We start from the raw sequence: 17,570 nt of genomic DNA on the forward strand, positions 1-17,570 counted from the left end.
CCCGCTGATTCCCCTAGCCCCTGGACATTCAGGCTAAACCAGATTACTTTTAGCAGTAACTGTACTGTTTGTACTGGGCTGCAACTTGAGCTGAGCTCCAGTTGTGTTAGGCTCTGTGCGTCACATACAATGAACTGTAAGAGCCCTCCTTGAGGGCCATAAAAGTCTAATTCTAGGTCTATATTTGTAAGTTTTGCCAACATATTGAGGAGTATTGAGGGGAACAACAATGACAACATATGTCCAACAGAGGATGGTCAGAAAAAAGGAGTTATACTGGCCAGTAAGCTCTTTGCCAGCTTGGTGTCTTATGTTTTGGAAACTAGCTTAAGCTAAGCTAGAAAAAGAGCTGTTTTCTAGGAGCTGTGAGTATAGTTCTACCTACACAGTTACAATTAGCAAGCCCTTTTAGGAAAACATGAACTCCAACTATGCAAAAAAAGACAAAAAGCAGACACAGGAAGCTTATGTTGGGAGCATCGTGTAAAGGTGAAACCTTATGATCAGTGTCACACTGAGAGTAAAATCACATCCAGATGCCCTGCTGCTGTCAGGACTTAAGGACTTAAGGACTGCAGGATTCTGCAGGAGCTTTTTAGCTTTTGAGTTTAAAATAAACTTTGTGGAATTTTTAAAAATTCAGAAATAATTTTGAAAAGCTCTTAGTTTCCTTTTTACTGTGGTTTCCTCTGGGGAAATTCTTTGTATTGGAGAGGCACCACATTTGATGTGCCAAGCAATGTAGTTATACATCTGCTGACTTAGTGTTAGGGTATAAAGTCATTGGGCAATATAATAATTCATGGTGCTTATTGTCTATGTCTGCATCCTCAGAGGGTTTCAAGTAAATTGATTTCTTAGTATTTACTTCACAGTGAAAGGCAGGTTCTTTTCTTCTGCTGCTCCCCAGTAATAATCTCTTACTGGAACTCCCAAGGGCTCTTTTTACCAAGATTTACGGAGCCCAGAGATAGTTCAGAAGTCCACTTTATCTTAATGCTAGGATCTTGCAAACCAAATTTGTCTGAAGTACAAACAGAAGACATTCCTTCCTGTCTCTCCTCCCCATTTATAATCCTCATAAATCTTGGGATGTGCAAATTTACAGTTCAGTGAGTTAGTACATTTTAGTAGAAACCATCCTAACGAAAGATGTCAAATATGGTTGTGAAGATGGCCATAAAACTGCCATAACGTTGCCCATCAATTTTCACTCACAGCAGTATAAATCGAATACTCTACTACCCTCTAATTTCCACCAGCACAGTCTCAGTGGAGTCAATAGGACTACAGCAGTGTGTACACAGAAGGAGAAGATGGCTTTAAAAACGACAGGGATGACTCTTCTTACATTGAAATTGCAGTGGCTTTTTACCAACTGACTTCAATAGAATTAGTCCTTTTTCCATCACTGAAAATAAATTGGGATCCAACACATAAATTCAAAAACTTCTCTAGTGCTTTATCTAAGAAAAGAACAAATGAGATCAAAGGTTTTCCTAGTCTAGATTCTGTCACTGAAAATAACCAGCTCCTGGTACCTAGGCAGAGAACATAAGAAAAAGGACAAATACATCTTCCTTGAAATACTTTCTCAGCCTTAGGTTTGAGAGTTACCTGCAGTCATGATCCACTCCTTCCCTTTGGCTAAAGAAGAAAAAGAGGTAACACTAAGGAAGCAGAGAAGGGCAGGCAAATAATACCTATTTTTTCCAAGTTTAGAAACTTGAATACAGGAAGTGATATTGTAGGTAAGTGCTACAATGAGAAGAAATAACTAAGAGTTAAAAAGTCTTTGTGATTCTTAATATAATATGCTGATTTAACTAATACATTCATTTAATCTCTTGCCAAAATACCATTTAAATAACATTTGTCTGTAGAGTTACCTCAGTCAGATTAGGCTATACCCAGAAATCTTTAGAAAGCTATCAAGCCCCATCAACAATTCCAATAAATCAGTACAGCCCCACTGACTTTGGGAGACCTGGTCTTTTACTGTTATTTCTTTCTTAAGTGTTCATGATGGGCTGTCATCATGAAGAGAAACGAGGCTCAGGTCTTTACTACAATTACATACTTATATTAATTCGTTGACTTCAGTAGAGATACTTCTGATTTGCATAACTGTAAATAAGGCCATACTGTAGGTCACTGTCCCCCTTTCGAAGTTAGAAAGGAACATACCAGAAGTTTTAGAGTTGTAACTTCAGATGATGCAAATCAGCACAGCTCTACTGACTTCAGTTAATTTGATACTGGCCCTGGCCTGTAATTTTTATAGCCACAAAGAGCAGCCAAGGCTAACTGGAACAGGGTTAGAATTTGAATGTTTTCCAGCAAAAACAAAAAGACTTAAATGACAGGGTGCATAGTGCACTGAAGAAATATTGCTCTACATGTATTGCTTTAAAGTTGGCCTGGTTTCTCAATTATTATCTTTGCACAGGTCTTGCTAATGCAGTGTTTAGCGGCCGAAGCAGTGCGATATTTTACAGAAGCAACGGAAAAATCAGCAGAGATCTCACCAATATCGTATTTGGCTTTCGAACTAGGGATACTGATGTGATACTGCTGTATGCGGAGAAGGAGCCCGAGTGTGTCACCATTAGTATTCAGAACTCCAGATTACTTTTTCAATTGCAAAGCGGCAACAGCTTTTATAAGTTGACCCTTGCTAGTTCACGACCTGTGAGTGATGGGAAGTGGCATCAAGTGACGGTCTCTATGATAGAACCCCAGTCCCAGGCCTCTAGATGGCACATTGATATAGATAATAAGAGCGACACTGCAACTAGCACAACTGTCACAGGAAGCCTCAACTTTTTAAGAGAAGAGATAGACATTTATGTGGCTGACAAGGCTTTTGACAATCTGGACGGCCTGCAAGGATGTATGAGCACCATAGAAATCGGTGGCATTTATCTCTCATACTTTGAAAATGCTGATGTCCATACTAAAAAACCTCAAGATGAACAGTTTCTCAAAATATCTGCAAATCCTGCTGTTACTGGCTGTTTGCAGCTGGATGCCTGCAGCTCAGATCCCTGCATGCATGATGGGATATGTGAAGATTTCTATACTTCCTACCGTTGCATATGTCCCAAAGGATGGACTGGTGCACATTGTGAAAGCAACATTGATGAATGCTTTTCAAACCCCTGTATTCATGGAAACTGCACGGACAGAATCGCCTCCTACGAGTGCAGTTGTGAACCTGGTTTCACAGGGGTAAACTGCGAAGAGGACATAGACAACTGCCGTGGCCACCAGTGTGCAAATGGGGCCACTTGCATAGATGGGATTAATGGATATTCTTGCTTGTGTGCTGGTAACTTCACCGGAAAATTTTGCAGGTACTATTAACAAGGCAGGTCCTTATGTTTCTGTCAGGTCTCTTCTGAGAGATTATTACACTGATACCTCCATTTTAACTGGATATTACAGACCTGTATTTGGAATGGGGAATAGTTGTAGACAGTGATGATTCCAGGAAGAACAAACACCACATTGCCAAATGCACATTAAATTCATTTTCTAAATATCTGTGGAAATTTATGATGAAACCTTTCACCTCACTACCTCAGCTGTTTATTGTTTTGTTGGTTTTTTCCCCTCCAAATTAAAAGTATGAATCTATTTATACATTAATTATGGCTGCAGAATTAAGTTATAAAGAGTCTGCAGTACAAAAAGTTGTACAGACCGATTAGGTGTGGACAGATAGCAAAAAAAGACACTAATCTAGACAGAGACCAATGGGTCAGTACAAGAAGGAGACAAGGGACACAGAACTCTTCTGCCAGCCTCGTTCATACAAGCTCTCTGGTGACAGGATTACAAGTCAGTCAGAGCACTGAGGCAGACCTGCTGCATCTTTTTCAAAAAAAGATTATAAGGGTTTTGAACCTCTAAAGCTATATTTTGTTAGAATATACTCTAGAAAAGCAAACTCTTTTAAGTAGAGAAATTCAGACTTAGTGAGTAAGTAGAATAACAATAAAAGAATTTGTAAAGAAGTTTTTCCCCTACCCACAGCATCCTTCCTAGGTGGGTCTTTTCCTTCAGGCTTGCTCTCCCAACTCAGCAGTTCTTAGTGGCTGCAGGCACCACACAGTCCATTCTTTCCATCACCTCTGAGGCATCTTCATATGCCTGTTTCCTATTCTTCTCAGGCGCTGGCCTTCTAAGGCTGCAGGCTCTTTTCTTGTTTCTCTGTCCATTGCCTGCCCTTCTCTGCGCTCCATAAACTTCTCCCTTCTGAGCATGTCCTGTTGCTCTGAGAGAAAGCAAAATCCTACCCCTTTCTCCAGAGGACTCCAACCAACCCAGCCTGCTGCACCGTGCAGGGCACAAACAGGCAGTCTTGTCTCTGCTGGTATTACGTAGAGCAACAACTCAAATTCTTTGTGAACAGAAAAAATAGGGCCTGTCTCTCACAGCCCCCAAATCAACTCTGTTAAAACCAGTTGGTTTCATTTATGCAATTTCAATTTGTACGTTGAACACTGGCTAATTTTTGCATGACGTGGATTAGAGAGAGAACCTTCAAACCTTCCACCACAGGAGTGCTGTGAACAGTATGAACAGCTATAGGGGTAGTAACAACGTAAGCTGCTCTGGCTAGAAATGAACGTTTGTCTACAGTATTAGGAACCCAAGTCACATCGAAAATTAACGTTGTCAAATAACCTGAATCATTCGGGTGGTTTAGGAAAATATACCAATGATGTTTTACACGGACGGGTTTTTAGTTTCCTGGCAAATGATTAATGGGGCTAAAATAATTTCAGATAGTTTTTTCTCTTGAATTGTCATGATTCAGAACTAAAAACTACAGGGAAACTAGATTTAAACTTTATTCCAGTCCCATAAATGGCTCCCTCACATAGCAAACGTTGACTTCAGTAGCAGTATTGCCTATACCAAAAACAAACATACTGCATACTAATCATCTCCTAAATGCTCTGATAATTGCAAAAACTGAGATACTTGGAAGGCCTCAGTTTGGCTCAGATTTCCTCTTTGAATTGATATTCAGAATAGGACACAAGGAGTTAAACTCCACTGACTTCTCTGCATCTGTCCTCTAATTTCATTTTTAAATACAAGTCCTTAAAAACAATGAAGTTAGATCCATTATGAAGAGAGCGCTGTTTTCACTATACAGTCATGCTAGTCTGAATGTGAAGACTTCTATTTTTCTTAGAGTACATTATAAAAAAAAATCAGTTTTAAATATCCTTAGACTATACTTTCTCCAGTCATGCACTGTGATAGGGCTCAAGCTGCCATGACGGACCTGAGTGTATTGACACTGCCTTTCCTGCTGCTTGTCTCCTGCTGGTAAAACAGTCTTACCTTGTAGGAAGAGGACTAGAGAGCAGCACATGGGGTAGGAAGAGAGGCCACATGGGGAACTGCAAAACCAGGCACAGAGCTGTTCACAGGGGCTGTGGGAGGACATACATGGTTTTATTGTTAAAATTTATCAATTGTCATTTGTTGATATTTATTGAGTGTCCTGTGAGTAGTCAGGACACCCTGCAGTTTGAAGATACCTTAAATGACAAGACCAACATGGTCTAGCTTGTGCTCTAATTCTCTCTTTTGAACTCTTTAACTAAGCTAGCTGTCCAGGTATCATACAGATCTAGGATCACTAACCTAGCCTCAGGCTTGTCCCCTTTGTTTTTGTTCAGAAATGAATCATTAAATTGCCAGGAAATGCTTGGAAAAGCAAAGCCAAATTCAACAAATTAAATAAATTAAACAAAACATATCCTTCAGGTTTGCTGCTGTCTGGGGGTCTTAAACTTCAGCTCCTGTTTACTTTCTTCTGGGCGATACACCAGCGAGTACCTTCAGTGCTTCCTCTGTTCAGTTGCTGCTTTTCCTTAATTAGGCAGCCAGCAGCGAACTCCCCACATATTCCAGGCCCCGATGTACAAATGGTGCAGGGCCTCCCTACTAGAGAGGAAACCGAGGAGGCACCAAGTACACGCTGCATCCTCGTGTAGCTTCTGAAACTGTGTGTTCCTATACAGGTAAAACGTGATGCTTTTCCTACTTGCATGTAATAGTGTTTGGCAGCTCCTGCACTGCTCACTGTATTCCCAGTCTAGATTCTGGCCCTTATTCAAACAATAAATTTGCAAGGTAGAAAGGCTAAATATTTACCACTAAAATAACAGGCCAGTGTTAAACGAAAAGCTGAGAGAGTACAAAACTTTCAGAAATGAGCAAGGGAACTGTTATTAACCACTGCCATTGCCTTACTATTTACCTAGATACAGAAGATTACCATATACAATTTGTGGGAACGAAGAGAGAAATCTTACATGTTACAATTATGGCAACTGTACCGATCTCAGCGGAGAGTTGAGATGTGTGTGCCTGCCAGGATTTACTGGAGAACGGTGAGATGCTTTGCCTAGCAGATCTTTGTAGAGCAATAATGCACTTTCTTCCTGGAAAAGGAGTTGCAGAATAGTCTAGAGCATAACATCTACAGGGGTATCACCTCCTCAGTAACAGAGACAAAGCAATTTTTAAGTTCAGCAGTTCCTTACTTAAGTGAGTTTGAGGGTCTGAAAGTATAGTGTTTTACTTAGGCAAAAATCACTAATTAACGCAGAAAAATTCATTCCAGTATAACACTATGAACTCCAGTGCAAGATATTTTTTCTTAAACAGCATTGTCTTCCTTCTGTGTGCCTATTTTTTTGATTCCATGCTATTTTTATATATGGTAATGTAGAAATTTATCATTTTATACATGGACAAACAAAATCATACAAATCCTGCTCACACATATAAATCAGCTGTAATACACTAATACATGAATATGCAAAGCTGTTTCATTTTAACTCATATCCATTGTGACTCTACAATGATCATCCTACAAGGATGGTATTACATCAAATAGCCAGTGGCATTGTAGCTGGTTACTTTCTTACTGAATGCCCAAATATGAAAATGGAATTATTATTTAAAAAACAAGTTGATAAATACTTTTTACATGTTATAGTTTAGCCTGAAACAGAAGGGTTTCATCCTTCCTCATAGATAAATTTGTATTTTGTAGTATGTTGTCACAGTTTACCATTTATTAATTGTCTACAAAAAGCTCCTGAGTAGGGAGGCTTGGTGGCCTCCATGTATTAGGTACTGTGGAAATACAGGATGACATTGTTCCAGTCCAGATCGGTTAGTCTGAATAGGTACAGCAACTTTCCGGATAACAAGAAAGGAAATACAGTACATTAACAGAAAACTAATGACTTTTGCCCTAAGTGAAACTAACATTACATCGGAGTATAATATCCAAATGTTCAGCAGGACTACACTATGCTGGCGCTGCAAAAACAAAGCAATTTTCAACAAAAGATTTTCATTCTCTCAAAAGCTTATTAACCCACTAACTTTATGGAATCAGTACAGTAAGCTGCAAATAACAGATGAAATGAAAATTTCCACCCATGCAATGCAAAGCATAGTTGGCAGAAATGTCTGGGTTGTACTATTTAACTCAGCCAGAAAGTCCTCATGTCAACTCACAGTACTCAAAATAAGTTTAAAAAAAAAAAAAAAAAAGAAGCATAGTCTCAAGCAGTTCTTTGGCGGGTATTTTTCTTGGGGCTTCAAGGTAGGAGAAAAGTACTTTTTCCTTCTTCCCTCCTCTGCCAGACAACTTGCTAACTACAGCTTTGGGAATGAGCCGTCCTTACATCCATCCCACTGGCTGGCAATAATCTCTATTTTATGGATCCCATGATTCTCATACTGAATAGCAGTTTTGTACCACGCATATTGCACTTTAACTTACCATCACAGTGAGGCATTCTCCTCTATTGTCTAAAATTGACTATTTATCCTTTTTTCCTCCAGGCTGCCAAACTGTAAACCAGGAGTGTTTCTCTGTTTGCAGATTTTAGTAAACCAAAAGATAAAGTTTCTCCCTAAACATGAGACTTCTTTTTCTGGAATAAATTCATATATATCAGTTAATAAGAAAAATTCAGAACAAAATTCTCAAAGTAATTCTTTACAATTCTAATGGAATTTTTCACATTCTTCTTCAAAAGCAAGTTATTAAAAACATTTAATGGTGTCTGTTATCTGAGCTTCTAAAATACTATTCTGCATCTGACATTCTTATAATTCTCCTTGCATAGACCAGACAGCAGATTTTCCTGGGCATCTTTTGGCATTTCTAATTGAGAAAAAAAGAAGGTGAGCATTCCCAGTGGCACTCAGCTGTGAAAAACACATATTTGCTTGACTTAGATCCAAGTTACTGAGAAGGAAAAAGTGTCCTCAGCTCCCAGTAACAATCAAAATGGATAAGCAGGCTTTCAGCAGAACCTGCACTGGATCTAGCTCGAAATCCTGCACAGACTTTCATTTTACCTTGCTAAGCACCATTTAGCATGAAATACTTTATAGAGATGAAACTCCCACTTAAGAACCTGTGTTTGAAAGTAATACAGGAAGTTCAAGATTTAAGTGTGGTTGATAAGGTAGTTAATAAAATCATAAGCATGTGTGGAAATATACTACAGAATTCAAATATAACATTCTCCCTCTACCAAAACGTGCCTGTTTTATGCATTTTATTTGCAATTTCAGATGCTCACTATTTGGAATCTTTCCTCTAGGTGTGAAAAGGACATTGATGAATGCAGCTCCGACCCATGTCTGAATGGGGGCCTCTGCCAAAATCTGCTCAACAAATTCCACTGCCTCTGTGATGTAAACTATGCTGGAGACCGCTGTGAGATAGATGTAAGCGACCTCTCCTTTTTTGTCTCTTTACTGTTGTGGCAGAATCTCTTTCAGCTTCTCTCCTATCTTATTCTACGAATGGATGATGATCCAGCAGTCGAGTGGGGTGAACAGGAAGATTACTAGCAATCTTTAAACTGTTGTATTTTAAAGCCACTGAAACAACAGAAGATGCCTTGACCAAAGAGCTTAGAAAAGCAATACAAATATCAGAGTTAAAAATTTTTTTTTTTTTGAACATATGTGAAATGCTTAATTTTATATAATCATTCTTCAACTCTGGTTTTAAATGTGGAAGCAAACCTTTTAGGAAACAGCACGTTCCTTTTAACATAATATTACAAAGCGAACAATGAAAACTTTGTAACGCAAATGTTCAGGACGGAGTTCGTACCTATTTTATTTATCAATTTGAATCTGTTTTGGTTCTTTCACTTTATTTTGGAACAAATGCTAGCAGATCTTAAAAAATGTTTCATCTCACCTCCACCAGAACATTTTGCCACATACATGCTGCCAGCATGCAACAGTGGGACACACTGGTAAGACACAATACACATTAATGAGAACAATAAGATATACTGATGGTGGTATTCAAGTCCAGCAATGAGTGGCAAAGACCCCTTGGCTTTAACAAGGCTAATTTTACCATTAAATGTTAAAGATATCACTATCGTTGATAGTGATCACATAGCATACTCATTACTATTTTTTGGCAGTTTGGTCTCGCATTTGTGAAACCACATATGATAATTCTAGATAATTAGGTAATATCTTGGGCTAATGATTGGCAACATGCTGAGTGCACTCCTATACCCATTTGAATTAGTGGCAATCCTGTACTGATATCAGTCCTGTATCAGTACACTAGTAGCCTTTACACCTTCAATATATTTTATTTAAATAAAACTCAGCTGTTTTATTTTTTATTGGCCACCTCCAGCATAATTCCTCTTTCAATAAAGGCCTAGTAAGCACATCAGATTTTAAAATCGTAGATTTGTTGTACGTTTGTCAAAAGATTTCTACAACTTTAAGTAAACCTACATTATCCACAAATAGATATAAGTACCATCAGACAAAATGCAGGGTCGGGGGGTGCGGGGTTTCCTTCATAGGAAGCAATCAAGGTAGTTCAGTTGATTGGTTGTACATGGATTCTTTAAAGAATGAAAATTAGGGGCATGAAAATTAGGAAAACCAGACCCAAATTGGCAAAATATCTGTATGTGTATTTGCCTTTGAAAGTGTAGACACAACTGAAGTACATTGTTAAATACAAAACAGTACCACAAAAAGTGAGATTTTGTTTTTTCTGAACAATGCTTTAACACAAAAAGCATTCATGAAGTGTGCAACCACTTCTTTTGGCATTCATGATCATATCATATTAGTATAGATTCTGTACTTCTTTTAGTCATTCAAGTAGTGGTGATTCAAAAGAGTAAGCGTGTATAAGACAATGTATTATTATTAAGTGATATGCCATGTGGCAGAGTTATAGGAAAGAGAAGCTAACATTATACACTGAAGTTTTATGACTCCCAAGAGGACAGCTTATCTTTTGCACAAATTCTTGAGCCCCTTGATGTTAGATTCCCCTGCCTCAAACCTGACCCTGCTTCTTCAGTCCAACTCAGCTTGCTGTGGATTGGACTTTGAGTTTTCATAAAGAGCAAATCTAACCTTTACTTCTACAATTGCATTCAGACACCTTAAAATGGGTATAAGGGACATGTTAAGGTTCCCATTTTACCACTGTAGGATACAGCAGAAGTCACTCCTGAGAATCAAGCCTCTATTTTTATTTCCTTCCTTTCAGAAAAGTCCGAAAGTCAGTTATTTGTGTGAGTACCATTCACAGCATAACTGCAGCAACACTAGTGTCATTAAAAAGCGTACCAAAAAAGCATTGTTTTGTACATTTTTGGAAAATGCCATTATTCATCTCTCTGATATGTCACATATTCCTGTTTCAAGCACCTGTCTTGGTATGAAAACCTAAGTGCAACATATTTACTTACGATAAGTGTATTACACCAGAATAATTTCTTTGCTGTCTTTATCTTACAAGAGAAGCGATGGGGGTAATTTCTTGTTGATCTCTTATAAGAATTATTACCCAACTAAAAGCTCCTTTCTCCTTTGTAAGTAAGCAGTAAATACAGCATAGGAAGGCATGTTACAGTACTGGGGATGAAATTAATGTAGCAGTATCAGAAATAAAACTGTGTATCCTATTAGATGTAACATTTAGTTATCTTACCTGAAATCATATATAATATTTTGAATAACCTAACACGGGCCAAGACAACAGTATCTCTAAACCAAACAGCATTTTTGATTTTCCTTCCATGAAAATACGATTTTTGAAAAATGCTTGGGGTTTTTTCCCTCCAGAAAAAGTAGTGTGACCAAACTTGTTATTTCATGAGGAAAGCTTTTTTTTTTTTTTTTTTTTTTTTAAGTCAAGTCAATATTTTAGTGTGAATTGTTTGGGTTTTCGATATAAAATACCAAGGTAAGTCAAACCTAAATGACAACATTCACCTTTTTTTGAGTTAAAATGACATTCTGCCTTCATTTAAAAGAGAAATTTAAAAATAATAAAAAGCATGTTATGTTGGAAATTTTATTCTAAACTGCAGTTTTCACTTCATCCTTACTAAAATGTTACTTGGTTCAGTATTGATATGAAAAAGTAAAACATTATCAAAATAATTTGAAATGAAAACTATCATATCATTTCAGAATGCTAACTTAAAGCAAAGAAATAAGAAGTTTTGAAAATTCTCATGCAAAAGCTGATACTTTCAACCAAAGATGTTCAAATCAAGATTTTTTAAAATCAAAATTTCACAAATAAAAATTTTATTTTTTTTTTCTTACTAGTTTGAGCTCAACTCCCAGTTAAGTAAATTAAACGTTTTAAGTACCTCATAGAATATGGATAGACAACAGAATTAGGTCCATGACTGATACATCACAATAAACAAAAGTTCCGTCCCGATATTAATATTGAAGAAAGCTAGGAAGCCATACATGTAATAAGTGTCTGACATGCTATAGCTATATGAAAAGACAAAAAAACCAAAGAATACCTCTGTATACAGTTTCCAAAATTCCTTCCCTTCTGTACTAGGAACCTGATGTGAGTAGTACAGGTTTTATACGGATTTGAAGGTATGTATGTTATTCATCTAGAATACATTCATAGCAGTGCAGCCGTTCAGGCTTCCTTTTTCAGAATACACACCACCAAAAAAAACTGAGGTCTTTCCTTCCTCTAATGCCTTGTCATTATGAAACATCTCCTAACTTCAGAAATGCTATTCCTTTCCTCTTTGTACATCTGTATTCTCAACTACATTGTGCATGTGTACATACCTTTCCTATCTTTATACATAAAATAAACCTTCTGCCTTTGTCTCTTTATGTCTGCTTCTCATTTTCTGCTAACGACTATATTCATTTGTTTTAAGTGTGCCATGACTTCTGAATGTTTGCACTTCATAATTACACCACACACAAATTAAGGCTGCATCGTCCTTATTTATTCTACAGGCCTATTGACAGCGCAGGGCCAGGCACATAGCTCCAAATGAAGCAGTTCAGCCACTGGAACCATTTTAGCTGCAGTACTGTGTTACTCTATCAAGGTTAATTACCCCCGCTGGGTAGCTCTTGGTGTCTTACACAGCACAACTGAATAAACAAGCCCCCAAACCAATGATTCAGAAAGGAAGGGATTTTAACCACATGGTTTAAAGTGACTCTTATTACTTTGTTCTTCCTTATTTACTGTCAATGCTTACAGAATTGTTGAGTGTTAGGAGGTCTCTGTTAACATTTTAACAGGTCATCTGTTTCCATTGAACTATCATAGTCCACAGGCTGGAACTGTCCCATGTGCAGGTCTTCAAACAAGCCAGTGAATAATTGACTTGCTGTTTCTGGTTTAAAAAAATCAAGAAACAGAAGCCAGATTAACCAAAGTAAGTTTCTTGAATATATTTTTTAAAAAGAATTGCAGTTGTAGGTTATTTAAAAGTATACAGTTACGGAAGGAAATAAATGTAAATACTTCCAATCTCAAAGTGTGGGGTTTTTTTTAAAGGATGTAAGGGGTTCAGAAGGCCCTCATTCAGGTTTAAAAAAAGGTATGACAGTAAGACCTGAATATATCTCCAGTGTTGCCACTTTTTGTCATTTCATTGCAATTTTGATATGTGCTTTTTGTTTAGAAAATCAGCTCCCAGAGGCAAATGATTTTGTGGGAACCTCAGTATTAATTAAAAAACAAAAAAACCAGGATCATACGAACTTAGAAAACTGTGATCTTAATACACTCAGAATTAGAAGGATATGAGACATTCAAATAAAAGAAAGCAAACATGGAAGTTCATGATTTTTGGAAGTATGGCTTATGATTCTGAATACTGGTACTATTAGAAAGGGATCCCTCCATATTTTGAACTTAAGATTCAAATAGTTCTTCAGATGCCAGTGACTAACTGTCACCGAAATACTGGTAATGAGAAGCAACCGTGTTAGGGCTTGACGGAAAAGTAAGACTTCTGAAAAGAGGGGAAAGACAGCAGCAGTGGAGGTACTGGGCAGGGAGAAGCAAAGCAATTTACATCAGCTGTGGGAAAAATGAACAAGTATTCTTTAAATGAGTTGGCAGAGAAAGGACAGGTATTTCACTGAGGAAGGATACATGAGAATGGGAAAGACAGGATTGGTCTATTGACAACAGCTCCTAATTCTGACCCTTAAAAAACAGGTTCTGAGTGACCCTCCTCTACTGAAGCTCCAGTGCAGTTCAGGCTCTGCCAGCAGTATCCTATCACCGTTTTAGTTACGAAGACCCTATATGCACACGAATTTGAAATTATCCTGAATAGTGCATGCTTATGTGCATTTCTTTACCTCTAGAACATTTAATTTTTAAGAAACTAGATCTAATACTCAATATACTCAAAACATGTGACTAGAGTATGTTGGTGAAACTTAAAAAAAAAAAAAAAAAAAAAGGAAAAAATCTGCTTCAAACCCAGAATGATGAAATCAGATTTTTTTTTTAGCTGCAAATATTTTTCCTGGCTTGACAGCCAAAAGTTCAATACAGAAGGCACTTTATGCTATGTATTAATGTTTAGCACATGAAATTTCATTTTTATATTCTGATTGAGTGATTTTTGCCTAAAACTGAGGAAACCTTTGTTGTTTGCAGTGAAAATTCTTCAAAATTTCTACTTCAAGAACCATGAATTACTATAGCCTAAAAAGAATAAAGCTCCCCACCAACAAATCTCCATCAGGTCTGCTGTCTATGGTACTTAGATAGCTATTATCTGTAATAGAACTCCAGAGAACAAAAATAACGTAGAGTTTGGTTGTTCGTTTTACTTTGCATTTCAAGAGCGCCCCGAGGCACCATTAAGCTCAAGAGCACGTTCTGCCAGTGCTGCGTACAGCAAAAGGCAAACCCAGGCCCTGCACCAGCCAGCTAACAGCTCAGGCTGTGCTTTGAAATTGTTCCTTGAGCATTATCATCAACTGCACCTTTGGGACAGCACTCCTCACAAAGCATACCCTCTCCTATTGTACCTGTGAATATACATGACACTTGAAAGTGGAGGTGGATTTCATGTCCCAGAATTAAAGTTCTGCTTTAAGGTAGCTGCTGCTATACTCTCTGATGTGCACTAATGTTGCTTTCATAGCCTCTTCCAGCTGGTACCATTTCATCCTCTTGGGTGCATGGACAAGCATCATGCTCTGAAGGTTAAGATTCACATTTAATGTCATTAATATACACTGAATAAGCATGTAAAATATGTTCAATATTGAATCTAAATTCAATAAAACTCTCTCAGGCTTCCATAGCACGGGCATTTAGAATTTTGATTGAATCTGCTCTACAGTGATTAGCTAACGTATTCATTAACTGCAAGGGTTAGTAATACGAACGTAGCAAATGATACTTAATTACAATAATTAATGCCTGGTGGCTCATGAATAATGCATTATCTAGCTATTTACATATTCATACTTATGAGGCTATAAATGGATAATTATCATTTTGACTGAAAGATGTGGACACCAGCAATATAACTGCATCATTTTTTACCCATCTCACTGTGGCCTTACCTCTGTTTTTGTCTTGCTAATGTACGCAGAGATGAAAAGCTTTTTTTTTCAAGAGATATAGACAACTGTAATGATAAATATAGTCAAGCTGGTTAGTTTTCACACTGCACCAGTTCTGAGCCAGGACTCATACCACTTTATGTCTTGAGGTTACAAAACAATTGTGCAGAATTTTAGGATATTCTTTGAAAAAAAAAAAAAAACACACGCCCAGCCTTTTCTCTCCAACAGAAAACATTTCCAACATTAAGAGGTGCTGTGCAAGAGCAGTATTTGTGTTCTGTTTCTTCAAATGCAAAAAACAAAAACAAAAATTCCCAAAGAAATGTATACATTTGTAAGGGAAAGTATTTGTGAAAGATCTTTGCTCTCTTTGTGATTGTTCAGTGTAGATTTATTCCTGTCCTGAATTTTATACTCTTTCCTGCTGCGTATGGTTAGAGCATTTCAGTACTTTATGAGAGTTTGTTCATTTGTGAAACTAGGATAGCGATACTGTCAACACCTTTAATCTGATCAGAAATTCTGCCCAAGATGGGTTTTATTTATCCTCCAAAACATCAATTTCAGCCGTCCTTTAAAGAGATTGCGTGCCCTCCCAAGTTTGAAGAAGAATCAAAGAGCCACAGAACACCAAAAGTACAACACACATTTAAAAGATGTATCTATTCAAATATAAATGTTTTAAGGCAATGTAATGATTTTTCTTCTTAACCTAAGTTTGAATGCTTAATGTTGGGAACTCTCATAACACCATAACAGTCAGCTGCCAGCCTCAGGGAGTGTGGTTAAATGAAGAAGTAAAGGTGGGTAAGCCAAGCGAAACGTGCTAGAATCCTGATTGTCCGACCAGCCACTCCCCTACTGCCTCAGCTCTTCCCCCACCAGCTAAGGAGCTGCGGGTGCCCCAGGACGCTGAAAAGCTTATCCCAGCTATTACAATCTGCAGCGTGAATAGTGCGTCTTGCCACATGCAGAGCTCAGCTCCAGCTTTCCCCTAGCGAAGCTGTGGCCAAACAGTTTGTGATTCCAAGTAGCGAGATGCAGTCAAGCCACTGGCCAGTGTCCCACTGATGTCTTAGGGAACGAGCGTGTTTGCATCTACGATGACTTTTGTCCTCTCCTGTGCTGCTCAGCCTGTCAAGAAAGACTACCACTAGCTGTAAAATATTTTCAAAATTAGAACTATTATTCTGGAATTTGCTGTCCTGTATAGCTAACTGCACTGAAAGTGAGGTCCTTGCCTCCCTGTAACATAAGCTCATGGAATCAGAAATGTTTAAAATCACTCTTGTTTATGTACTCATCCTGAAGCTAGTGGTACTTTAGGACCAAAGGAGAAAGGAGCGAGTCCGTGTTTAAAACTGACACTCTTAACCTTCAGCAATCATGATCGTGCCTCAGCCCATGAGGCATTCCTGCTGCCTTTCTCTCCCAAACGGGGGGTGGGACAAGGGTCAGAAGAACTGCCAGGGAGCAGAAGTCTGCTCTCACCTATTGGCTTTCTTGACCCTCCAAGGACCGCGCCAGGGCAAGGCTGTGGGAAGGAAGCAGGCAGCCTCGCCTGCGTAACACAGGCTGCTGCTGTCCGCATATAAGGATATTCTCTGATACTTCTAGTTTTATCCTCAGTAGTACCCTCCTATGAGAAAACTCTCATAATGTCAGTGGAACTTTTTGGGGAAAAGCACTATTCAGCATAGATGAACTTATTACAGTCTGATGACAGTTTATTGAAATAATATTTCATTGAGTGAAATAAATGTTTGCTCTTTTTATTAGCCTAGCAGAGTCAGCACAACTGAGTGGGGGAAAGCCTGGAATGTATTGTTTTCATGTCATTCACAAAATTATAGATCACACATCATGGCAGAATCTTTACTGTTGATGGTATGAGCCAGAAAGAACCCAGCTTTATTCCTGTGCCAGGTCAAACACAGTGTAAGAAGAAACATCTTTAGATTTGTAAAATGAGCAGTTCTGCTCTGGAAGTCATTGGAAATGTCACAATGCCATTTTTACAGTTGTTTTTCAAAGCAGAACAGTCCCTTAATATCCTTTGCTATTTACTATTAGCCTGTATTCTAAACACAGGACTGAACTAAAAATTTTAAAAGGATATTGCAAGAAACATATTTAATGTGTCATAACATAAGGTACAAAAACATTAGGATGCAAAGACAATAAGGTTATCTAATATGTCTTAGCAGGAAAAGACAGGAAAGCTCCTCACAAGGCCTGCATTACTGCATGCATCAGTGAAAAGCAGTTGAATATTTAATGTGCATGGTAAAAATAAGCAGAAAAGGGAGCCCAGATGACATATGACAGCATAACACTACAGTACAGGAATCAGCTCAAGTACAGTAGTCACATAACACATTTAGTATTCAGACTAACACATTTTGTCTGTACACCGTCCTTTATGTTGCAACGGCATTGTTTTCCTTTTTCTCACCTTCTTATGTCTTCCCTGTAGACTCACATTCTCATCACAGGGGCATTCACTTCAGTCGTTGCTCACTTTAAAACAAATTCATGTACTCCAAGCCTGCGTTGTGCAAATGCTATATTTTACATCTTTTTCACATATAGTTCATGAGAATTAATGTTCTTTTTTAAATCTA

At 37.9% G+C, this 17,570-nt stretch overlaps 1 protein-coding gene across 6 annotated transcripts in view; it reads left to right on the forward strand.

Annotated features, from left to right (window-relative positions):
- The window catches only part of CRB1 (crumbs cell polarity complex component 1), a 166,212-nt gene that overhangs the window by 99,099 nt on the left and 49,543 nt on the right, over positions 1-17,570 (forward strand). For all 6 annotated transcript variants that reach the window (XR_011142464.1, XM_068952099.1, XM_068952095.1 and 3 more), the window contains 3 exons: positions 2,450-3,356; positions 6,291-6,419; positions 8,661-8,787. Coding sequence is in view for 5 of the 6 variants with exons in the window: in XM_068952099.1 (XP_068808200.1) it covers positions 2,450-3,356; positions 6,291-6,419; positions 8,661-8,787 (1,163 nt within the window). In the remaining variant the exon portion in view is untranslated. The remainder of the gene's footprint in view (positions 1-2,449; positions 3,357-6,290; positions 6,420-8,660; positions 8,788-17,570) is intronic.

Source organism: Struthio camelus, chromosome 8 (assembly GCF_040807025.1).
Source record: "Struthio camelus isolate bStrCam1 chromosome 8, bStrCam1.hap1, whole genome shotgun sequence".
In the NCBI taxonomy this organism is placed as follows: domain Eukaryota; kingdom Metazoa; phylum Chordata; class Aves; order Struthioniformes; family Struthionidae; genus Struthio; species Struthio camelus.